Genomic DNA, 25,290 nt, shown 5'->3' with positions numbered 1-25,290 from the left:
ATTCTATTAGTTGCTGTGTATTATTTTAAGCACATAGCAAGTATATTGATACAAACTTACACTGAGTGTTTCTAACGTGATTCACAAAAACAGGTATATATGAATGGCACCATACTTTTGCCAAATAATTCTATTAGTTGCTGTGTATTATTTTAAGCACATAGCAAGTATATTGCCAAAGAATTCTATTAGTTGCTGTGTATTATTTTAGGCACATAGCAAGTATATTGGTACAAACTAAAGTTAGATAGAACCTTACTCTCTCAAGTGGTAACTTGGTCGAGCAGTAAGGCAGTATCAGCTGACAGTGGAAAGCATTTGATGTACACACTCAGTCAGCAAATGGTCTCACACACTTAAGAACTGAACTCTAGGCCAATTGTTTTGTATAAAAAAATATACTGTTTTATTTCTAGAACCAAGCAAACCTGGTGCAGGTAAGCATAAAAATACTTTTCAGTAGTAAATTACTTGTTTTAACTCCGTTCAAAATAGCAGTGTAACTTGTACTGGGTTCGGTTACAGTTTTAGGAAAGCAGTTTGCAACACATTGCAGGTATAGTACATTCATTGAATGGGCTTTTTAAGTAACATGCAGTTAATTACTTTTCAGAATACTTTTGATAACATAGGACTGGATCCTGGATTCAGTCCTGGGACATTTCCTGAAAACAGGTGAGTAAATGCGTTTTGGTTAAAGGTACGATTTTTAAGGAAAATGATTGTATTTCAAAAGTTGACAGTTCACCAATGTTATCCTATGGGAGGAAATTCACTTTGCAGGTAAGTTAGGTTATCGTTACTTTCTTACTCCGTGCTGGATCTTGGTTTCAGCACTGGGCTATTTCCTGAAAACTGTTGAGAAAATGCGTTTTGGTTATTCGGCTGATTTTTAAGGAATATTTGCAGTTTTCAAAAGTCAACACTTGGACACTTTTTCTCCCAAAAAGTTTCTATGTTATCCTATAAGGAAAAATGAGTTATCGGTTTCAAGGTAAATAATTGGTCTTTTGAGTTAGGGTTCCGGGGTTAGACTCAGGGGTCTCCCAGCGTCAGTGATGCACTGTTGTTGCACCCTCCGTGGCACTGGGGCGGCCGGGTACAGTGTTGTGGCCCAATGTTATCCAGTGGGGGATAGGGGAACTCTGGTTGGTGGCGGCTGGGTTGTGGGAGCAAAGCTCCTAGGGTTAAGCTCCGGGCACGTTGGGAACCAAGTTGGCACCAAAGGGGCACCCTCAACAGCGCTATGGCAGCAGGGTGTTGTTTTGAGGTTGGGTGCCCTGTTGATTGTTGGGAATTCTCTGGGGCAAAGAAACACTGCAGGCTCGGGATGAGGTTCTTCCAGGAGTGACTTCCACTTTGAGGGGTAAGTTGGGATGTAGAGGGATAGTTGGGCACCGCTATGTTGGGCACACAAGGCCGTGGGGCGTCTGGTGCATGAGTGCCCGACGTAGTGTTGTTCTGAAACGTTGACGCCTTCCTCGAAGATGACGTCTGGAATCGAAGCTGAAGATCCCCCAGTTGTTGGAAGCACGCAATGGTTACCCCGCTATTGAAGAAACCCTCTGCAGATCCCAAGGTTGCCTCTAATTTCCGTCCCATTTCGTTATTACCAGCATTTTCCAAAACCTTAGAAAGGCATATTCATGTACATTTGTCAAAATTTGCGACAGAAAATAGTCTTTTGCATCCCTCCCAGTCCGGGTTTCTCCACGGAGACTACCCTCTTGGGCGTCACAGATAATCTTCACCTGCTTTTGGATCGAGGAGAAACGGTTGCGCTGATTTTACTAGATTTCAGCGCAGCCTTTGATACTGTATTGCACAGTATCCTTCTCAGATCCCTGGCTTCCATTGGCATTGGCGGGAAAGCCTTGGACTGGCTTAACTCTTTTCTGTCTGATCGTACCTTCCAAATCTTTTCTAATTCATCCTCTTCTACAAGTTACCCCTCCCCGCACAGTGTGCCCCAGGGATCAATCCTTATTCCCCTTCTTTTTAATTTGTATGTTACACCCCTGGCTCATGTTGAACAAACTTCTGGATTAAATTTATTCACTTATGCAGATGATTCCCAAATAGTTTTTTCATTATCTCAAACAGATTCCACTTCTCCCTCCTCCCTGCAAGCAGGCCTTAGCGAAATATCCGGTTGGATGAATCGCAACCTGCTCAAATTAAATGGTGGAAAGACTGATGTACTGGTCCTCGGAAATAAACCTGACCTTTGGAGCCTGAGACATTGGTCAACTGCCATGGGTTCCTTACCAACACCGTCAGAACGAGTGCGGAATCTTGGAGTAATTATTGACAGGGGACTATCTATGAAAGATCAGGCTAATAAAGTAGCAGCCACCTGTTTTACCATCCTACGGTGGCTACGTAAAATCTTTTGCATACTTCCCTCCAACACTCCGTTGTGAATGCCTTGGTGACCTCGAGGTTGGACTACGGTAACGTGCTCTACCTGGGGTCTACCAAGGCAGTCACCCGCCGCCTCCAATTGGTACAAAACGCTGCGGCACGGCTTCTTTGTGGATGTCGGAAACGAGACCACATCACAGAACGCCTGAGGGAGCTTCATTGGCTCCGCTTTGAAAATCGGGTAAAGTTTAAGGCCTTGAGCTTTATGCACAAGATTAAAATCTGAGTAGCTCCCCGATACCTTCAGGCCCTTGTCACTCCCTACACCCCTGCTTGCTCACTCCACTCCTCGTCGCATCATCTCTTTAGTGTACCCAAGTTTAGGCTCACTAGAATGGGTGGAGGTTCCTTTGCGAACTTAGGACCCAGACTGTGGAACTCACTTCCTTTGGACATTCGGATGGAGAATTGCCACATGCGTTTTCGCAGAGCTGTGAAAACTTGGCTTTTTGACCAATAACATCCCTGGCTGGAGTTTTACTGCATCTGTCCTCTAGCGCCGGGAAGCCCTTATGGGTAGCTGTTGCGCTCAATAAATCCAATAAAAAAATAAAATAATAAATACCATATCTAGATGACTCCCTTCTCAAGGTCCCTTCTGTTCAAGCAGTTAGTAAGAGCTGGCTCTGATAAGTACGTTGGACCTCCTCACTAACAAGAAGAAATCTGCTCTCTCTCCTAGTCATATATCAAGGGCACCCCAAAAGTATATCTACCGCAAGAACTGGTAGAGTAATTTTAGCTCTATCATGATAATTCTGCATGAATTTTAATAAAATGTTCAAAGGAATCAATCTGAAAGAGACACGTTAGTGATAGATTCCTTACCTTAGAATATCCGTCGCTGGCGTCTTAGTCGCCGAGATGACATCGCTGGAGCTACTTAGACGCGCCCACGCGCACTGACCTCAGTTCTTTCTTTTTCCTCGCCAGCAAGCGCAAAACCAGGAAGAGAGGTACCCCCAGTAATTTTTTGACTGGGTTTTTGCGGACTTTTTGTCTTTGTTTTCAAGTATATAATCAATCTACAGGTGCATTGGGATGCCCGGTTTTAAGTCCTGCGCGTCCTCGCACAATGTCGGTGACGGCCCCGCATCGTGAGTGTCTCTACTGCCTGGGGCGCGACCACGACTCAGTCATGCCCCCACTGCCGGGCCATGGCTCCAAAAACTTTGCGGGAGCGGTCCCGGAAGTGACTGGAGGCCCGGGAGTTGACTCCACGCCGTTCTCAGTCCCGGTCCAGAGGAAGATCGAGGGACCGGCCGCGGAGCCATCACCATTGCTCTAAGTCTTCGCACCTGGAGTCAGGTAAGGCGAAGCATGAGAAGTCGAAGAAGCGCCGTCTTTCTTTGCCTTCCTCTAGCCGGTGCTAAGGGTGCAGGTGGCACCGCCCCTGCGGCTCCGGCAGAGCGTACGCAGTTGCCGATGGCCTACCCGCCCTCTCCGGGTCCATCGGCGACTCCGGCCCAGCTGCAGGAGTTCCTGTCAGCCATGGGACGTGTCTTTGGACCATCCGGCCCCGGCAGTGCACCTTCGGGCCCTGGGGGTCCTCGTTCTTCGATGTTGCCGGCTCCAGCCAAAACGCCAGAGTCATCGATGCCGAGGTACCCCCGTGGATCCAGGCCTTGATCCCTGTCCATGCGGTTGGCCCGATGCGACCTCCACCGGCATCGCCGACCTCCAACCCGGCCGACGACGCCCTCAGCTTTCTCCCCGGAATGGGACAGCTGCCAAAAGGGTGTCGACCGACCCAGATTCCGACGCCGTTTGGGAATTGCTTTCCCTTTGTTCACCCACCTCTATATGTTCCACCTGTTCCACAGGCTATGGAGGACTGGGAGGACCGGAAGGGGTCTGAGGACCCTCTCGCAGCCCAATGCGAGTTAGACCAAGACTGGGAAGAGGATCCGGCGCACTGTCTCCTCCTACCGTGGCTACGGAGGAGGGTGAATCATATTCTATGGTGTTGCATAGGGCAGCTGGGGCTCTCCGCCTCGAACTCCCTACTGTGGCCGTCAGGAATTATCTCCTGACGGAGGTGCTTCTGCTACTACGGAGCCGCTGCTGCCCTTTAACGACACACTCAGACGTTCTTTTGGGCACCTAGTCCAGGCGCAACATGGGGGCTCCTGTGGACAAGATCGTGGCCCGATGCCATCGCCCAGCCCCGGGTGACCCTGTTTTCCTCTCCCACCCAGAGAGCCTCTGCGTCCCTAAGCGCATTCCCTTCCGCACCACCGGACAGGGAATCCAAGAAACTGAAGCAATTTGGGAAGAAGATTTTCTCTTCTGCCAGTTCAGGTATGCGGTCTGTGAACACTGCATATCTCTTGGGCCGTTACTCCCATTCTGTGTGGGATACAGTTGCGCAAGTGCTGCCTCAGTGTCCGGTGCAGGCTCGGACAATTCTTTCCATAGCTATTGCTGAGAGGAGAGACGCAGCTAATTTCACCAACCGTTGTGGTCTTGACACTGCTGACTCGCTGGGCAGGGCGATACCAACGACAGTGGCACTACGCCGTCATGCCTGGCTGAAGACAACTGGCTTTTCTGGGGATGTCCAGAACACGTTGATGGACATGCTCTTTGATGGCACTCGCCTGTTCGGCGATAAAGCAGACTGCGCATTGGAACGTTTTAAGGACTTGCAGGCTACGGCCAAGTCCTTAGACCTTTCGGTCACACGCACTCCTGCTTTTCGCTTGTTTTGTGACCAAGGAAGGGGTGCCCAAGCGAGTTAGTTTCAAAGCCACAGGCCTGCCCAGCAACAGCGCAACCCTGGGACCCGGAGAGGCGGGTCACGGGGCCAGCGTGCAGACCTCCCCCTTCAGCCGCTGCCTCCAAACCTTCCTAGTCCGGTGTTTCAGGCCCACCAAACACCAGTGGGTGGCAGAATTTGCCATCACCTCCACCACTGGCGCACCATCACATCGGACAGGTGGATTCTGCAACTGGTCCGAAGGGACTACTCCCTCCCCTTCAAGACTACTCCTGTACCACCGCATGTCGGGGGGTCACTTGATACTTCTTCAGCAGGAAGTTTTTGCCCTCTTGGCCAAGGGGGCCATCGAGCGTGTTCAGATGCCAAAAGTAGGTCGTGGTTGTTATTCCCACTACTTTTTGGTTTCAAATAAGGACAAGGGCCTGTGTCCTATCTTAGACCTTCGAAACGTCAATCGCTTCATCCGGAAAGAGAAGTTCAAGATGCTCACGCCTTGTTTGCCCTGGACCCGCAAGACTGGTTGGTAGCGTTTCACCTGCCGGACTCTTATTTTCATATTCCTGTCCTGCCGGCCCAACGGCGTTACCTGCGATTCATGGTAGGGCAGAAGCATTTTCAGTTCACCATGTCCCCCTGTGGCCTTACCAGCGCCCCTTGGGTGTTCACAAAAGTGATGGCGGTGGTACCAGCTCATCTGCGCAGATCAGGGGTTTCAATCTTCCCCTATCTAGACGACTGGCTGTTGAAGGCGAGCTCACCCCAAGCAGTTGTCTCCCACCTCCAGACTACGGCCGACTTCCTGCATATGCTGGGGTTTTCCATCAACGTGCCGAAGTCGCACCTGATTCCCTCTCAGAAGCTCCTCTTCATCGGAGCGGTTCTGGACATGGCGCTGTTTCAGGTTTTTCCTCCCGAACAGCGAGTCTGGGACATTCTGGCTATGATTTAGATCTTTCGGCCCTTGTCCCGGGTTTCGGTCAAGACGACCTTGAGGTTGCTGGGCCTCATGGCCTCCTGCATCATTGATCCTGCTCACCAACCATGCCAGATGGCATATGCGGGCTCTGCAGTGGGACCTGAAGTTCCAGTGGGCACAGCATGAGAGGAACCTGTTCGACTATGTCCAGATCTCGGAGGGCACTGCACAACAATTGCAGTGGTTGCTCAAGGTTCAGCGTTGGGTCAACGGCTGATCCCTCTTCCTTCCCCAACCGGGGCACACAGTGGTGACGGATGCGTCCCTCCTAGAATAGGGCGAACCTTCTTGCACTGAAGGCATTCCTTCCCTCTGTCAAGGGGAAGGTGGTGCAGGTGTTCACAGAAACACCACCGCCATGTGGTATTGCAACAAACAAGGTGGAGTGGGGGCATGGACCCTATCTCAGGAGGCTCTGCGCCTCTGGACATGGCTGGAACGTCAAGGCATTTAATTGACGGTTCAACACCTGGCAGGTTCTTTGTACGTCAGGGCGGACAAACTCAGCCGCCGGTGCCTGATGGATCACGAGTGGCATCTTCACTCGGAGGTGGTGCAAGGTCTCTTTTGAGGGGAGAGCCTTGGTTAGATCTATTCGCAGACGACGAGAATGAGCAATGTCAGCTGTTCTGTGCGTTGGAATTTTCTGCAGCGCTTTTCGCCGCAAGTGGAGCTATGGTCTATTGTATGCCTTTCCGCCTATACCACTTCTGCCCAGAGTGCTGAAGAAGATCAGGCGCAACCGGGCCCTAGTCATGCTTGTGGCACCGGACTGGGCTCGAAGAGTTTGGTATCCCGAGCTACTCAGTATGAGCGTAGATCCCCCGATCCGACTGCCTCTTTGGAGGATCTTCTGTCGCAGCAGCAGGTGACGGTCCTCCACCCGAACCTGTCCAGCCTCCACCTACATGCGCGGCGATTGAGTGGCGACAGTTGATTCCAGTTGACTTGCCTTCTGAAGTCTGTGTTGTCATTCTGTCAGTTAGGCGTCCCTCCACTAAATCGGTATACGCCAACAGGTGGAACACATTTGTGACATGGTGCACAGCAAAGGCTGTGGATCCCCTTTCTGTCCCTCTTACAGAGGTCCTTTTGTTCCTTCTTTCTTTTGCCTGGCAGGGCTCTGCTCTGGGCACTATCAAAGGGTACCTCTCAGCGATAATAATATAATAAGTGAGTTTTATAAAGCGCCTGGTTACGCTCAGATGGCCTGTCCCCGCGCTAAGACAGAAGAACTCATGCAGGCTGGGCCGCAGGGTCTGCTTGGTTACCGTGTATAGAGGTACGTTTTTAACTTCTTCCTGAAGCCGGGTTCAGATGGCTCCAGGCGAAGGTCCAGAGGTAAGGCATTCCAGCTCTTCGCCGCCAGGTAGCGAAAAGATCTACCTCCCATGCGAGCCCTTCTTATCCTAGGGACCTTTAATAGGCCTCCATAGGAGGAGCGAAGGGCGGGCGTGGGCGTGTATCTGGTGACCAGACTCTGGAGCGGTGCTGGTGCCTTCCCAGTAAGGATTCGATGGCAAGTACAAAGGGCCTTAAACTTGACCCTGCTCCTTACTGGGAGCCAATGAAGGGTCTGAAGGGCATCTTTGGAAGCCTATCTTTTGGGTAATTTCAGAATGAGGCGGGCTGCCACATTCTGCAACACCTGGAGGCGATTTATTGCCTTACTGGTTGCTCCCAAATACAGCACATTGCCGTAGTCCAGGCACGATGTGACGAGGGCATGCACCAGCGTCCTACGAGCTGACGTAGGAAGGAGATCTAAAACCTTCCGCAGACTTTTTGGGATGCTGAAGCAAACACCCACCACACGGCCTATCTGAGGTGCAAAGGACAGGTCAGCGTCAAGCCAAACTCCAAGGTTCCTAGCTTCTTGACAGGGTGTTGGAACCTCGCCTAAGCATGAAGGCCACCACGCCGACGACCAGAAAGATGGGTTCCCCCCCACCACGAGCACCTCTGTCTTACTGTCATTTAATTTGAGGCAGTTGGTGGACATCCAGGTTGCAAGCTCTTGCATGCAGGCTCTGAATCGGTCCATCGCAAGACCGGGCGCACGTGAAAGGGAGATAACCAACTGCGTGTCGTCGGCGTAGGACACTATGTGCAGACAATGGCCCTCAACAATAGGGGCCACTGGGGAGACATATAGATTAAATAGGGTGGGGCTCAGGGACGAGCCCTGGGGCACGCCCTGGCCCAAACCGCTTTCCCTAGAATAACATTCGCCCTGGCGGACCTGAAAGCCTCTCCCCGTCAGGAAGGACTGTATCCATTCGAGTACAGCTCCAGATATCCCTCCACTATTCAGACACTGTAGCAAGGTGGTGTGAGCTACAGTGTCGAATGCTGCACTCAGGTCCAATAGGATGAGGGCCATGCTCTGGCCCTCATCCACCCCCTGACGTAGGGTCTCCACAGCCATCCGAAGCGCTGATTCAGTTGAGTGGCGAGGGCGGAAACCAAACTGGGTGTCGTGCAGGAGGGCAGCCTCCTCCACGAAATCCATCAGTTGTATGTTTACCGTTTTTTCCGCCACTTTGGCCAGGTAGGGCAGAAGGGAGATAGGTCGGAGGTTCTCCAGCTTTTCGAAGCTGATGTTGGGTTTCTTCCTAAGAGGTAGAACCACCGCCTGTTTCCAGATATCTGCCTTTCTCGGGCTCCCTGATCAGCCTTCTCTTGTCAAGTCCCCTGTTGTTACTAGATTTCTCAAAGGCATTACTCACCTTTTCCCTCTTATTCAGTTTGTGATGCCATGAGTGGGATTTGAATCTGGTACTTACTTTTTTGATGTGTGCTCCCTTTGAGCCGCTCCACAACTGTCTTTATTTGTTGACTTTGAAGACTGCTTTCCTGGTTGCTTTCACCTCCGCTAGGCGTGTGAGTGAGCTCCAAGCTCTTTCTTGTAAGCCTCCTTGTTCGAGGCATGTGGGCTGCTGAATTCATATCTGTGCATAGATTGCCGCCTAGTGTTGAGTCCGGATGATTGCACATTGTTGTCCTGGAAGAGTCTTCGAAGTATCACGAGATAGGTGGCTCCTCCCCTGGACTACAGCGCGCATGGGCATCCTCGCCATCCTCAGATTGTTTTTTTCCGCCATTGGGTTCGGATGTACTTTCTTAACTCAAGTTCGGAATCAAGGCCTTCGGGGCTTCAGTATTGTCTTTTCGTTCGGTGCCCGCGTACTTGTTCCAGTTCTTCGAGCTGGACATCGAAGGCCGCGTGGCTTTTTCGACACCAGATGCCCCATCAACGATCGACGATGGATCAGAGCCAGTTCAAACGATGCCCCGTTTGCAACTCTAAATACCCCCACATCGATGTGCACCCGGTGTGCAATAAATGCCTATCTCCAGACCACGACGAGGCCAGCTGCATGGCCTGTTCTCGGTTCAGGTCAAAGAAGACGCTTAGGCTTCAACGCGCCGCGAGACAGTCGGCGCAGAGAACAGCGCCCAACCCAGAGAACATCTTCGAGGCTGAAGACAACGAGGGCGTCGATGAGGAGGATCCTGAACAACAGTCGGATCCTGCTTCAGAGCAGAACTCTAACTACGATGAAGACGAAGAAGAAGACTACGTCAATGATGAAGACGTCTTCGAGGTAGGGGACGACGCACACCCAATCGGAGCCGTCAATGACGACTCTAGCGATGAGCAAGGCCCAACCGTAGTTGCGGGGGGCGATGATGACACTGAACTTTCGAAGGCTCAGGTAGAGGCATCACCGGAAGGCCTTAGCCAAGATCTTCAACAACATTCTATAGCTCCGCGTCAAGGCCCGGCTAAGAATATATCTAAAGAGCCATCTGTCGATCAACCACAGTTGATGGTGAAACCGAAACTAACAGAATCACAATCGAAACCGAAACTGCTAAAGACAGTACTCGGATCGACGACTTCGGATTCATCGTATCCAATAAAAATGAAGTGTCATCTACCCTTTGGGGTCACAAAAAGGTGTCGGCCCGAAGATCGGGCGCCGAAGCCTGTGTCGTGCCTGCAGCCAGAGTCGGGGTTGGCAAACCAACGGCCAGTTGGTTGGCAAGATGAGCGGCGTATGCGTGAAGGTCTGAGTATGCTCATACACGCCGATCCCGGCATATAGCCCATCCTCTCTTATCCAAGAACGCTTTGCGTTCCTTTCCGGTTCCAGGGTCATTTGGTTTCTCTTCCGGGTCACGGTGGTGGCGTTCTTCAGATCCCGTCGGGATTGCGGCTGGCGTCTGTATCGTTTCAGAAAAGGTATTTGTGCTGCAAGCATCTGTTGGTTCTCTTGAGATTATAGCGGTTCATTGTTGAATCGCGAGTTTATTTTGGAGGCATTTAATATTGGTTATATTCAGAGGCTATCCCTGAGTCTTAAGGGAGTAGTCTTACTCGTTGTGATTCATTTGTTTCTCCAGTGAGCTATTGGCTATTGGGCAAAATCATTTTGCATTGGAAAGATTCCCTTTTATTTTGTTAGGACCAGAGGAGCATTGATTCTCGCCCTAGCTATTACCCTTAGTTTGAGTTCCTGTTGGAACTAGATGAGCATTGATTCTAGTTCCATCTCCTTAGGTTCTGTTCATTTATATATAAGGTATGCAAGGAGCAATATCTTAGATATATAGAGTAGTGGTTATAGTGTAGAGGTTAATCATCCATGTTACATTGCAGGGCATATGGAGTAACTACATGTCTACACACTACCAGTCATAATTCCTTTCTTTGCTCACCTCTACACACCAGACTGTACTTAACTTTCACATCTTTCCTAGAGATCCTACGACATACTAATAAGACTTACACTAATATTTGCTCTTTATCCTTGCATCTAGGAGATGGTTTACCGAGGTACATTGATTTCCCAAGATTGACAATTACTCCAGCTGTGTGTGAAGAAATCTGTTTTTTCCCCTACTTTCCATATTTTGTTCCCCTGTTTTCCTTTGACGGGCATCACTATTTGTGTCCAGTTATTTGATTCTGGCATATGGTGAACCGGTTGGGGGAAGTTGGGAATTGAGCATCGCTTCCGTGGTACTTCCGAGGCAACATCAGCTCCAATCCTGACAGCCTGTGACTAAGGTCAAGCACGTCTGACTGACGCCATCGACGTCGAAAGACTGCGACAGGAACAAGGGACTTAAGTCTCAGAAGACTCTCGATCCGAAGCTTCCAGCCTCCAAACCACTGGTAGTCAAGACCTTCGAGTCGAAGACCAAGATCGTCTCGAAAGAGCACATAAAGTCGAAGCAAAAGAGCGTGCCTGCTGCGCACCAAGAGCTCGAGTCGACGCTAGGCCAGAAACAAACTGGTGACAAAACTAAGTTGGTCGGATCGACGACGGCGCCACCCTCGAAGAAGCTCAGTCCGTCTCCAATGCTTGCGCCACCGATTAAATTCGGACTGCCCCCGACTGCACGACCTAAGGCGTTCGAGCCAAAACAAAGCTTCGAAACGACCAAGAAGGTGTCAATAGTAAAAAAGACTCAGCCCATAGAAGAGGACATTGTGTTCCAAGCGCCCTCCTATGATAACCAGTCGAAACTGTTCATCGACTCAGATTCTGGGAGACTCACTATTTATAAAAGAAAGATCATTCCAGAAAAGCCTATGGAGTCATACAAGATCCCACTCAAAAAGAAAAGGGACTCTTCCACCTCACCTGTTATTTTTGAGCCTGTGGAGTCCTATGGACAAGAATATACATATTCACCCACACATACTAATGAGGATGTGGGGGAAGGCTACAATGAGGAGGAATTTAATTATCCTATTGACACAGATCAAGAGGAGTCTCAACCCTGGACGAACCCTGTTGACCCGGGTGAGCCACACACCACGCCTGACACTCAATCCTACACAGTCAAGACCTCGCCAACTGAAGATACTGCTGCGTTTAACGCGCTAATTGAAAGGGCAGCACATAATCATGATGTAGAAATGCATGCTGACCCAATAGAGGAAGACTTTTTGTTTGACACTTTCTCAACTTCAGAGAGATCAGTAAAAACATTGCCAATGCTGAAGGGTGTCCTTAAACATGCTGGTGACATTTTCAAGGAAACCACAAAAGCAAGGGTTGTGAACCCAAGAATTGACAGAAAATACCGACCTGCACCTGTAGACCCTACGTTTATCAAGGGCCAGCTGCCATTGGACTCCTTAGTAGTGTCAAATGCGGGTAAGAGAGCGAACTCTCAAACAAGTGGTGATGCTCCTCCTCCGGACAAAGAATCCAAAATCTTGGAAGCTTCTGGAAAACGAGTAGCGGCTCAAGCAGCGAATATTTGGAGAATTTCAAATACACAGGCCCTATTAGCCAGATATGCTAGGGCTCGTTACGGCACATTAGAACAACTACTACAACACTTGCCTGATGCTTATAAGGAGGGAGCAGAAATGCTGATACAGGAGGGGAAACTGATATCAAATGCTTCCATTAAATGTGCGCTAGATGCAGCAGACACAGCAGCTAGGGCCATCAATACAAGTGTGATGCTCAGAAGGCATGCCTGGTTACGCATCTCTGGATTCAAGCCTGAGATTCAAACCACATTACTAAATCAGCCTGTTAACCCTGATTATTTATTTGGCCCTGATGTGAACACAATCCTAGAGAAAATAACGAAAGACACTGAGACAGCCAAATCCATGGGAGCTTTGCAGTCACAACAGTTCAAGGGAGGTTCCTTTCGTCGCTTCGGTAACAGGAGAACCTCTAGAGGTGAAGCATCCGAGCAAGCCCAATACAACAAAGGAGGCACACAGACCACCTCTAACAAGAACAATAGGGGTGGATACCGTGGCAACAGCACCAAAGGCAGACGACGAGGAAATATTAACGCCAGATCCTCCGCCAATACTAAACAGTGACGTCTTATCACTGCCCCCAGACCATGTAACACCATGTAACACCGGTCGGGGAAGACTTCAGCAGTTCCTGCCAGTCTGGGAAGGCATTACCACAGACAGGTGGGTGAGACAACTTCTCCAATAAGGCTATTGTCTAGAACTAACCTCCACTCCACCCAACATACCCCCAAGACACCATCCTATGTCCGCAGAGCATATACAATTATTGCAGCAAGAGGTCATCTGCATGCTGCAAAAAGGGGCCATAGAACTTGTGCCTTTAGAACAACAGGGTACAGGGGTGTACTCGCTGTACTTCTTAATTCCAAAAAAAGACGGGTCTCTCAGGCCCATACTAGACCTCAGACCCCTCAACCAATACATCTTGTCAGAACATTTTCACATGCTCACTTGCAGCAAATTCTACCATTGCTCAGTCAGGGAGATTTCCTAGCAACACTAGACCTGAAGGACGCATATTTCCACATTCCGATACACCCTAGACACAGGAAATATCTCAGGTTCACCATACAAAACCAGCATTACCAGTTCAAGGTCCTGCCTTTCGGGGTCACAACAGCCCCCAGAGTGTTTACCAAGTGCTTGGCGACAGTAGCTCCGCACCTTCGGAGACAACACATTCATGTCTATACTTATCTGGTCGACTGGCTTATCCAAGCAAAGTCAGCCCAGCCACATATCCCGCACAATTCACCTCCTACACAGTCTAGGTTTTTCACTGAATTATCCAAAGTCTCATCTTCAACCCGCCCATGTACAACAGTACCTAGGAGCAACAATAGACACTCTGGCAGCAAAAGCAAAGCCAAACTCAGTGAGAATCAACAGCATGCAATTGCTGATTCAGAAATTCAGACCCTAACACTCGCTCCCAGCACAGGTGTTTATGCAGCTGATAGGTATGATGGCCTCCTGCATCTTCATAGTCCCTCACGCAAGACTACACATGCGTCCGCTTCAGGAGTGCTTAGCACGGCAGTGGAACCAGGCTCAAGGACAGTTGAAAGACCTAGTGTTGGTGACCGGTCGTGCATACAACTCTCTGCATTGGTAGAACCCACAAAACTTTTGCAGGGAAAGACCGTTCCAGGAGCCTGTACCACAAATAGTGCTGACGACGGACGCATCTCTCCAGGGCTGGGGAGCGCATGTCCTCCATTACACAGTGCAGGGGCTATGGACGACGCAGCAAAAGAAGATGCACATCAACCTGCTGGAACTGATTGCAATCTTCATGGCAATGAAGGCGTTCAAAGTGCATTTGTGCAACAAAGTCGTGCTGATCCGGACGGACAACATGACTGCCATGTACTACATCCAGAAGCAGGGAGGGACACACTCTCCACAGTTGTCACACCTAGCTCAAAGCATGTGGAAGTGGGCCATTCAAAGGAACATGTTCCTCATGGCAGAACACCTCCCAGGCAAGGACAACCAGATGGCGGATCTGCTCAGCAGGCACAGCCACCAGATGCACGAGTGGGAGATACATCCCTCAGTGCTACAACCGTATTTCCAGCAGTGGGGTCATCCAGAGATAGACCTGTTCGCCACAAAGGAAAAGGCAAAATGCCAAACCTTCGTCGCCAGGTTCCCACACCCGCAGTCTCAGGGCAATGCGATATGGATGAACTGGTCAGGCAGATTTGCGTACGCTTTTCCCCCGGCACCGCTCATACCGCTAGTGGCTGCGACAGCACTCAATGACACTCATCCTAGTTGCTCCAGCATGGGTAAGGCAGGCATGGTACACCACGTTCCTAGAACTTTCCATGGTGCCTCATCAACGATTGCGACTCACACCCAGTCTCCTCACTCAGATCCATGGAGACATTCAGTACCCAGATCCGCAACAGTTGAGCCTTGCAATATGGCTCCTGAGGTCATAGTTTGGCTACCTGAACCTGCCCCCTCACTGTACGAATATTATCAAGGAGGCAAGAAGACCTACAACCAGGGCATGCTATGCGGCAAAGTGGAAGCGATTTGTCATTTATTGTAACAATAATGACATAAATCCGCTAGATGCTTCAACTCAAACCATTATATGTTATTTGTTACATCTACACAGATGCAATATGGCATATAGTTCCATACGGATACATTTAGCTGCAAGATCAGCTTATCTTCAGAACAGGCAGCACCTTTTCCTTTTCAGAGTGCCAGCCATTAAAGCTTTTATGGAGGGACTCAAACGAGTGATTCCTCCTAGACACCCGCCTTCACCTGTCTGGAATCTGAACGTAGTTCTGACCAGACTGATGGGACCACCTTTTGAACCTCTACACTCTTGTGAGATACAATTTCTAACATGGAAAGTGGCCTTTCTAGTAGCGATCACATCGCTAAGGAGAGTTAGTGAGCTTCAGGCCCTAACTATTCAAGAGCCTTTCATACAGATTCATGCTAATAGGGTAGTGCTACGTACCAACCCTAAATTTATGCCCAAGGTGGTATCACAGTTCCACATTAACCAAACTATAGAACTGCCAGTATTCTTCCCAAATCCAGATTCAGTGGCAGAAAGAGCTCTGCACACACTAGATGTTAAAAGAGCTCTCCTGTATTACGTAGACAGGACACAGGATTTCAGAAAGACTAAGCAACTGTTTGTTGCCTTTTCACCACAGCACAAAGGCAAACCGATTTCCAAATCGGGTATAGCCAGATGGATTGTTAAGTGCATACAGATTTGTTATCAAAAAGCTAAACGCACATTAACAGTTCACCCAAGAGCGCATTCAACACGCAAGTTAGGGGCATCCATGGCTTTCCTAGGCAACATTCCTCTAGAGGATATATGTAGAGCAGCCACATGGTCCACCATACATACATTTACCAAACACTACTGCGTGGATGTACACTCCAAACAGCAAGCTGGTGTAGGACAGGCTGTTCTCAGGACTCTTTTTCAGACTGCTGCAGCTGGCACGGGCAACCACCGCTAAGGGGGAGACTGCTATTTATTCTATGCACAGATATGAATTCAGCAGCCCACATGCCTCGAACGGAATATGCTACTTACCAGTATGCATCTGTTCTTGGCATGTAGGGCTGCTGACATTCATATCGCCCGCCCTCTTCACCGTTGCCTGTCGCAGCTGTAGCACTCAGAATTAATCTCAAGCATGGACATCACTTACTGTATCATACTCCATCTCTGCCACAATGGCGAAAAACAATCTGAGGATGGAGAGGATGCCCATGCGCACTGTAGTCCAGGGGAGGAGCCACCTATCTCGTGATACTTAGAAGACTCTTCCAGGACAACAATGTGCAATCATCCGGACCCAACACTAGGCGGCGATCTATACACAGATATGAATGTCAGCAGCCCTACATGCCAAGAACAGATGCATACTGGTAAGTAGCATATTCCTTCTGTCAGTCCATCCGAACAAGGTTCGTGCTACGCACTCGTCCTTCCTTCTTGCCAAAAATTGTCACTGCTTTTCACATTGGGCAGACTATTACCTTGCCCACTTTCTGCCTCCACACCCTTTCAGAGAGGAAGAGAGGCTCCACCGTCTGCACCCAGAATATGCACTTTCCTTTTATCTGAATCGCACTCAACAGTTATGGGTAGATGACCAGCGCTTTGTTGGCTACGTGGGTGCCAAGAAAGGCCAGGTTGTACACAAGAGGACTATCTCCTGCTGGGTCGTCTTGTGTATCAAAGCATGTTATTCTCTGGCTAAAAAGGAGCCTCCGGTGGGGTGGCGCACCCATTCTACTAGGGCGGCAACAGCTACTAATGCATTGGGATGTGGTGTCCCCCTGCAAGACATGTCAGGCAGCCACGTGGGCCATTCTGCACTCTTTAACTAAGCTTTATTACCTTGACAGTCCAGTCTGGAGCAACAGCTTCTTTGGCCTTTCTGTTCTCTGTGACTTTCTGGTGTGATCTTTGTTTGCAGGCTCTCCACAGGGGTTGATATTGCTGGGGTATCTATTCTAAGGTAAGGAATCCATCACTAACATGTCTCTTTCAGATTCACAAGTTACTACTTTTGTAACAATATATCTGAAAGAGACATTAGTTAGTTATTGATTCCTTACCTACCCACCCATCCTCCATGTTATGAGAACTGATTTCTAGGGTTAAGGTCATCCCTTTCACGGCCCTAGTTTCAATGCACCAGTGGTCAGTATCTTTCATATCTCTGTGTTCCTGGCACAGAAAGTCATGTACGTGTGGGCGCGTCTAAGTAGCTCCAGCGACGTCATCTCGGCGACTACGACGCCAGCGACATACACGGAGCCATACTACAATGCCTACCGACGCGCCATGGTACTGCTGACAAAAAAACTTTCCGAATCCAGTCTGACGCCTGGGGATTATCTAAGTAAGGAATCTATCACTAACTAATGTCTCTTACAGAGATATTGTTATACAAGTTGTAACTTGTGCTTTAGGCATGCTTTCTGAACTGCAAATGGAGTTCTTGAGGCACAGCTAGATCGGCAGTTGCAGCAGCAAACCTCAGCCCTGGGCAATAACCTGGGTCTAGTAATGTTTGAAGCAATGCCCCACACAGACCTGCATGGGCCTTGATCTTTGTTATGCACCCTCGTGTCCATCTCACTGCGGATGCTCTCTCAAATGGTAGCGTGCCCATTTGCAGATTCTATCTACAAATAAACTCTGATCCTTTGAAAGAGCAGAGTCTGAACATCAGTATTATAAATCTCTGGGTAAAAGGCTTGCACTGAAAGCCTTCTTGACACACACCTCACTTCAAACAAGGGCTAATCTGGACAAGCAGCAACACCACTCTTAACCAGATCACAAAACATCACAGCACATCATCTCCAATACTGCCAGAAAACTCTCGGCTGTTCTTGCTCAGGGTTCTTATGCCTTGAAACATGTTCTCTGTGGAGCGTGTCCCAGGATTGAGAATGTCAAGGTGAAAGGTCAAAACAGGGGAAACTTAAACTGCCACAAATGGGAGCTAGATACAAGAGGGTTGCCTCATCTTTCAGAGGTTGGGCGAAACCACACTGGATCTTTTCATGACTCCAGAAAACTTCAAATGCAAGTCCTTTGCCAGCAGGTGATTGTATTCCAGGGCTAGTGTGCAAGTCTTTTTGATTTCTTGATAATGAATGTATGCCTACATTTTACCACCAATTCCATGCATTCTGAGAGTGCTGCACAAATTCATGAGAGCTGTGCAAGGTGATCATGATCTCTCCATCTCAGCCACACAGTTGTGATTCACAGAACTTTGGAATCTGTCACCGGAGACTTTAATTCATTTCACTGCTGATGTGCTGTCTTGTCCTGAAGCAAAGGGCCCTATTCTGCAGCATGATAATGGACCTCAAGCTTTGTGCTTGTAACCCCCTTGCTCTAAGTTTGAAAAGAACACAGTAACTGTATCCACTAATCCTCCTTTCATACCTAAATTTCCTTTATCTTTCCAACTAAACAAGAATATTAACATACAAACTTTTTTTTTCCTCAGATCTATTCTCTATCAAAGAGAACGCTGCATTCCTTGGACACGAAATCGAGTTGGAAAACTATATATTGAAAGGACGAAAGGTTTTCACAAGTCAGATTAGCTGTTAGACAAAAGTCCTATTTGTAATTGACAATCAAAGAATGTCATTACCAAGTGTTTGAGGCATGTGGGCTGCTGAATTCATATCTGTGCATAGATCGCCACCTAGTGTTGGGTCCGGATGATTGCACATTGTTGTCCTGGAAGAGTCTTCGAAGTATCACGAGATAGGTGGCTCCTCCCCTGGACTACAGTGCGCATGGGCATCGCCTCCATCCCCAGATTGTTTTTTTCCGCCATTGGGTTCGGATGTGTTTCGGTTCCCTCTGTCGGAAGCGATAGTTGTTCAACTTCTACTCGAGACCAAAAGGTCTTTAGGCTGGGCGTCGGTATAGTTGCGTACGGGTTTCTTTCTGACTCTCAGCTCCGATCTCTTGCTGCCCTTCCACGTGCTTACGGCGCGGTCGGGCCTGTACTACACTCTTGCTATGGAGCGAACTCCGTTTAAGAAGTGCCCGTTGTGTCACTCTAAATACTCGCACCTCGACGTGCACCCGGTGTGCAATACCTGCTTGTCGCCGGATCACCGCGAGGACACCTGCATGGCGTGTTCGAAATTCAGAAGCAAGAAGACTTTAAAGATTCGTCGGGCCAATAGGCTCCAGGCTAGGTTATCAGCCACGGCGCCCCCGCCTGACGACATTTTCCAAGAATATGTCGAGGGAGAAGACGACGTGCAAGGTTCGGACTCTAATCCCGCATCCGAGGGAGAGGTCTACGACGCGGGTGAGGAGAACTTTGACGAAGTCACCGAGAGGTAGGGGACGACGAACAAAATTTTACCACGATGGGAGATAGCTCGGAGGAAGAGCATCCCCAACCTGACTCAGGGGTTGTTCCCCTTCATACGGCCCAGGTCGAGGGATCGCCTTCGGGCCTTACCCAAGATCTAACTATGAGTCCTACGTCCCCGCCTCCGGGCCCGGTCACGGACACTTATGAACCATCACTTACGTCGAAGAAAACGAAAGTGAAGCCAACTGGTCACGCATCCTCGGATGCGAAACCGAAAGTGAAAGTGGCGCAGGTGAAGAAGGTTCTGGAGGTGTCAACTTCCAAGAAAACCAAAATGGCCGACTTGAAGAGCCACGCCAAAATGGCCGACCCGAAGCCCTCGGGTCGGAGCCGAAGGCGAAGTCCTCCGACGCGGCTGCGTCGGCGCCGAAAGGGGTCGCGGACCCGAAGACTGCTTCGAAGAAGCGTCAGGGCGACGACGCGCATAGGCAGGCGGCGTCGGACCCGAAGACGGTGCCTGCCGGAGCACAGGCTCTCGAAGATGAGGGGTCGCTCGAACCGGCCCAGCCCTCTCCGGCCTGGATAAAGAAAGTAGCGGAATCCTTGCAGCGGATTCGAAAGGCCAGTGTGGTTCCCGCACAGGACACCAGTGCGCCTAAGCCGACGCCTAAGCCTGCGAGGGAGCAAACGCCTATCCGTTTCACCCTGCCGCCCAAGTCGGCGCCGAAGGCCTTGGCACCGAAACAGGGCGGACCCTCGAGGGAGGTGTTAACGCCGAAGGCTGCCTTGGCGGTGTCGAAGCTGCGTCTCCAGCCGCTTGCGGAAGAGGAACGTCGTGCGGTAATTATCGACGCCAACACCGGAAAGCTGTCGCTCCTCAAACGGAAGATCACGACGGAGCCGACGTTGGAACCCTTTAAGATTCCTCTCAAAAACAAAAGGGACTCCGAGGACTCTCCGGCTTTGGTGGAACCTGTGTCCCCGCAAACCCTAGGGCACTCGCCGACGCATTCCGCTGCAGCCGATGCGGACGAGGAAGGTGACGAGTACAACTATCCGGCGTACTCGGATCCGGAGGAGGAGCAAGTACCGTGGTCCGCCGGAGGCGACACGGAGGACCCACAGTCGGTTCAGGACACTCAACTTTTCGCGGCCAAGACGTCCCCGTCTGAGGACTCGGCGGCCTTCAATGCTCTGATAGAGAGAGCTGCTGCTAACCACGACGTCGAGCTGCACTCGGACCCCGTGGATGTGGACTTCTTGTTCGACACCTTCTCGGTAGCCGAAAAGTCTGTCAAAACGCTACCGATGCTTAAGGGGGTGCTGAAACATGCAACTGAGGTTTTCAAGGAGCCCACCCGAGCGCGTGTGGTCAACCCTCGCATCGACAGGAAATATAAGGCAGCGCCCACGGATCCTACATATATCAAGGGACACTTGCCATTGGACTCCTTGGTTGTTTCCAACGCTCGGAAGAGGGCGAACTCTCAAACTACTGGTGACGCTCCTCCCCCGGACAAAGAGTCCAAGATCTTTGAGGCCTCAGGCAAACGAATTGCTGCACAGGCAGCTAATATCTGGAGAATATCTAACACCCAAGCATTACTTGCACGTTATGATAGGGCCCATTATGACACGTTAGAGGCCATACTGCAACACTTGCCTGACCAATACAAGGAGGCGGGGGAGATGCTCATTCAGGAGGGTAAACTCATTACGAATGCATCCATCAAATGTGCACTGGATGTGGCAGACACAGCCTCCAGGGCTATCAATACCAGTGTGCTGCTTCGACGCCATGCCTGGCTTAGAATTTCGGGGTTCAAACCCGACATCCAAACTACGATCCTCAATCAAACAGTGAATCCTGACCACCTGTTTGGCCCTGAGGTGGATGCCACACTGGAGAAAATGAAAAAAGATACGGAAACTGCCAAGTCTATGGGGGCTCTACAAAGTCAGCAGTTTCGGAGTGGTTCCTTTCGCCGCTCAAACTCCAGAGGCACCTCAAGGGGACAGGCGTCCCAGTCAACCCAATATTACAAAAGTAACACCCAAGCCTCGTATAACAACAAGGGTCGAGGTGGTTACAGAGGCAATAATGTCAAGGGCAGGGGACATGGAAACAATAGTTCCAGGTCCACCACCACCAACAAACAGTGACGTCTTGTCACTGCCCCCCGACCATGCAACACCGGTCGGGGGGAGACTCCAGCAGTTCCTGCCGGCGTGGAAATCCATCACCACGGACAGGTGGGTGAGGTCTATTATCCAGTACGGGTACTGTCTAGAGCTTACGTCCATTCCACCGGACATACCCCCAAGGAGCCGTCCTATGTCAGGCGAGCACTTGACCTTGTTGCAGCAAGAAGTTCTTGTCATGCTGCAAAAAGGGGCAATAGAGCTCGTTCCATTGCAAGAGCGGGGAACAGGGGTTTACTCCCTGTATTTTCTGATTCCCAAGAAGGACGGGTCCCTCAGGCCGATCCTGGACCTCAGGCCCCTGAACTGGTACATCCTCTCGGAGCACTTCCATATGCTCACGTTGCAGCAGGTGCTTCCCCTGCTTCAACAGGGGGACTTCCTGGCTACGCTGGATCTGAAAGATGCCTATTTTCATATCCCCCTGCATCCTTCCCACAGGAAGTATCTCAGATTCACGATCTTAGACCAGCATTACCAGTTCAAGGTTCTGCCGTTCGGGGTCACCACGGCACCGAGAGTGTTTACCAAGTGCCTAGCGACTGTGGCAGCGCATCTCCGTCGTCAGCACGTCCACGTCTTTCCCTACCTGGACGACTGGCTCATTCAAGCAAGGACAGAACAGCAGTGTGTCGACCACGTGTCACGCACCATTCATCTCCTGCACGATCTGGGATTCTCTCTGAACTACCCAAAGTCCCATCTCCAGCCCGCCCACGTGCGACAGTACCTGGGCGCGACGATCAACACTCTGGCAGCCACCGCGCAGCCAAATTCAGTGAGAATCGCCAGTATCCAGGCGCTGATCCAACGATTCAGACCCCAACACTCGCTTCCAGCGAAGGTGTTCATGCAGTTGATAGGCATGATGGCCTCCTGCATCTCCATTGTCCCGCACGCGAGACTACATATGCGTCCGCTTCAGGAGTGCCTTGCACGTCAGTGGACTCAGGCTCATGGGCAACTGACAGACCTAGTGTTGGTGAGCGGTCGGGCATACAACTCTCTGCATTGGTGGAATCCACACAACCTTTGCAAGGGCCGACCATTCCAAGAGCCTGTCCCACAGATTATCCTGACGACGGACGCCTTTCTCCAGGGATGGGGAGCGCATGTACTCCAGTACACAGTGCAGGGACTATGGACACTACAGCAAAGGAAGATGCACATCAATGTGTTGGAACTGATGGCAATCTTCATGGCCTTGAAGGCGTTCAAAGTACATCTGTGCAACAAAGTCGTGTTGATCCGGACGGACAACATGGCGGCCATGTACTACATTCAGAAGCAGGGAGGCACACACTCTCCACAGCTGTCTCATCTGGCTCAGAGCATGTGGAAGTGGGCCATTCAGAGGAACATCTTCCTCATGGCAGAGCATCTCCCGGGCAAGGACAATCAAATGGCGGATCTGCTCAGCAGGCACAGCCATCAGATGCACGAGTGGGAGATACATCCATCAGTACTCCAACCGTACTTCCAAAGGTGGGGTCATCCAGAGATAGACCTGTTCGCAACAAGGGAGAACGCAAAATGCCAAAGCTTCGCCGCCAGATTCCCACACCCACAGTCACAGGGCAATGCGATGTGGATGAACTGGTCAGGCAGATTTGCGTACGCTTTTCCCCCAGCACCTCTGATACCGCTGGTGGCACGCAAGCTCAGGCAGCACTCGATGACTCTCATCCTGGTTGCTCCAACGTGGGCTCGCCAACCATGGTACACCACGTTTCTAGAACTGTCCGTGGTGCCGCATCAAAGGCTTCATCTCACTCCCAGCCTTCTGACGCAGAGCCATGGCGACATTCAGCACCCAGATCCGCAACAGCTCAACCTGGCGATCTGGCTCCTGAAGTCCTAGAGTTTGGCTACCTCAATCTTCCTCCCGATTGCATGAACATCATTCGGGAGGCAAGGAAGCCCACTACCAGAGCTTGTTATGCGGCTAAATGGAAGAGGTTTGTCATCTACTGTGCTAACCACAATATTGACCCTCTAGATGCTTCCATTCAAAACATCATTTGCTATCTTTTCCACCTGTATCAATGCAATCTGGCATACTCTTCCATCCGCATTCACCTGTCTGCTATGGCAGCATACCTCCAGAATAGGCAACACCTGTCACTCTTCAAGGTCCCTGCTATCAAGGCCTTTCTGGAAGGACTCAAAAGGGTCATTCCACCAAGGACCCCACCAGCTCCAGAATGGAACCTCAATGTGGTTCTTACGAGGCTGATGGGTCCTCCCTTTGAGCCACTGCACTCTAGTGAGCTTCAGTTTCTGACTTGGAAGGTTGCGTTCTTAGTAGCAATCACATCGCTACGGAGGGTTAGCGAGCTGCAGGCGCTCACCATCCAAGAACCTTTCTTCCAGGTACATGCTAACAGGGTGGTGCTCCGCACTAACCCTAAATTCCTACCCAAAGTGGTATCCCAATTCCACTTAAACCAGACAATTGAATTGCCGGTGTTTTTCCAAAACCCGGAGACGCTGGCGGAGCGCATGCTCCACACCCTTGATGTTAAGAGGGCCTTGATGTATTATGTAGACAGGACAAAAGATTTTCGCAAAACCAAGCAGCTTTTTGTTGCTTTTGCCACACACCACAAGGGAAACGCTATCTCAAAAGCAGGGATTGCTAGGTGGATAGTAAAGTGCATTCAGATCTGTTACGCTAAAGCTAAGCGCACCCTCACTATCCCACCGAGGGCCCACTCCACCAGGAAGTTGGGGGCCTCCATGGCTTTCCTAGGTAACATTCCCTTAGAAGATATCTGTAGAGCAGCCACATGGTCTACCACACATACTTTCACTAAGCACTACTGTGTAGACGTGCATTCCAAACAGCAGGCAGCTGTTGGTCAAGCTGTTCTAAAAACACTTTTTCAGACCGCTGCAGCTGGCACGGGCGGCCGCCGTTAATGGAGGGACTGCTATGTATTCTATGCACAGATATGAATTCAGCAGCCCACATGCCTCGAACTGCAAATGCTACTTACCAGTATGCATCTGTTCTTGGCATGTAGGGCTGCTGACATTCATATCGCCCACCCTCCTCCCCGGCGCCTGTAGCAGCTGCAGTATTCATTCATATATACACATATGCTCATAGCATGGTCATCACTCACATTCTTCACTCCATCTCTGCCAATGGCTAAAAACAATCTGGGGATGGAGGCGATGCCCATGCGCACTGTAGTCCAGGGGAGGAGCCACCTATCTCGTGATACTTCGAAGACTCTTCCAGGACAACAATGTGCAATCATCCGGACCCAACACTAGGTGGCGATCTATGCACAGATATGAATGTCAGCAGCCCTACATGCCAAGAACAGATGCATACTGGTAAGTAGCATTTGCAGTATCACAGCGTGCATAATCTTACGTTAGACCAAGGCCGGCAGACCACTATGCCAGAGAATAAAGACCCACTTATTTTAAGGTGTGACAGCCACTGTTGCCCTATTTGTAGGAGATATTTTTAAGGCTACACGTGATATCCCGCCTAGATTGTCACAAAACACTACTGCCTCGAGTTTCATTCAACATCAGAACATGAAGTTGGACATACAGTGCAGTGTAACATGTTTCACTGAGATGAGCCTCATTCCTGCTTATGTCCTACTTCTAGGCTAGTCTTTACCCAAGCATGTCAATCTAACAAAAGTACCAACACTGGTGAATTAGAGTAACATGTAAGCAAATATTTCGTCTTTTCCTTGAAGAATCAGAACTGCATATTGGTCTGACGTTTGAAAATTAATTTTGGAGTAATGTGTTTCAGCTTTATATC

The 25,290-nt window shown here is 50.0% G+C and overlaps 2 protein-coding genes across 19 annotated transcripts in view; both read left to right on the top strand.

Annotated features, from left to right (window-relative positions):
• Positions 1-25,290, top strand: part of UBR5 (ubiquitin protein ligase E3 component n-recognin 5) — a 2,064,863-nt gene that overhangs the window by 1,527,492 nt on the left and 512,081 nt on the right. The window lies entirely within an intron of this gene.
• LOC147724533 (uncharacterized) lies at positions 9,503-25,133 on the top strand. Its single transcript, XM_086966616.1, has 3 exons — positions 9,503-9,841; positions 11,287-12,820; positions 24,970-25,133. The coding sequence occupies exons 1-3, from the start codon at positions 9,503-9,505 to the stop codon at positions 25,131-25,133; spliced, it is 2,037 nt and encodes a 678-aa protein (XP_086822742.1).

Source organism: Lissotriton vulgaris, chromosome 4_1, assembly GCF_964263255.1.
Source record: "Lissotriton vulgaris chromosome 4_1, aLisVul1.2, whole genome shotgun sequence".
NCBI classification, from domain to species: Eukaryota; Metazoa; Chordata; class Amphibia; order Caudata; family Salamandridae; genus Lissotriton; species Lissotriton vulgaris.
This window is presented reverse-complemented; position numbering and strand designations above follow the sequence as displayed.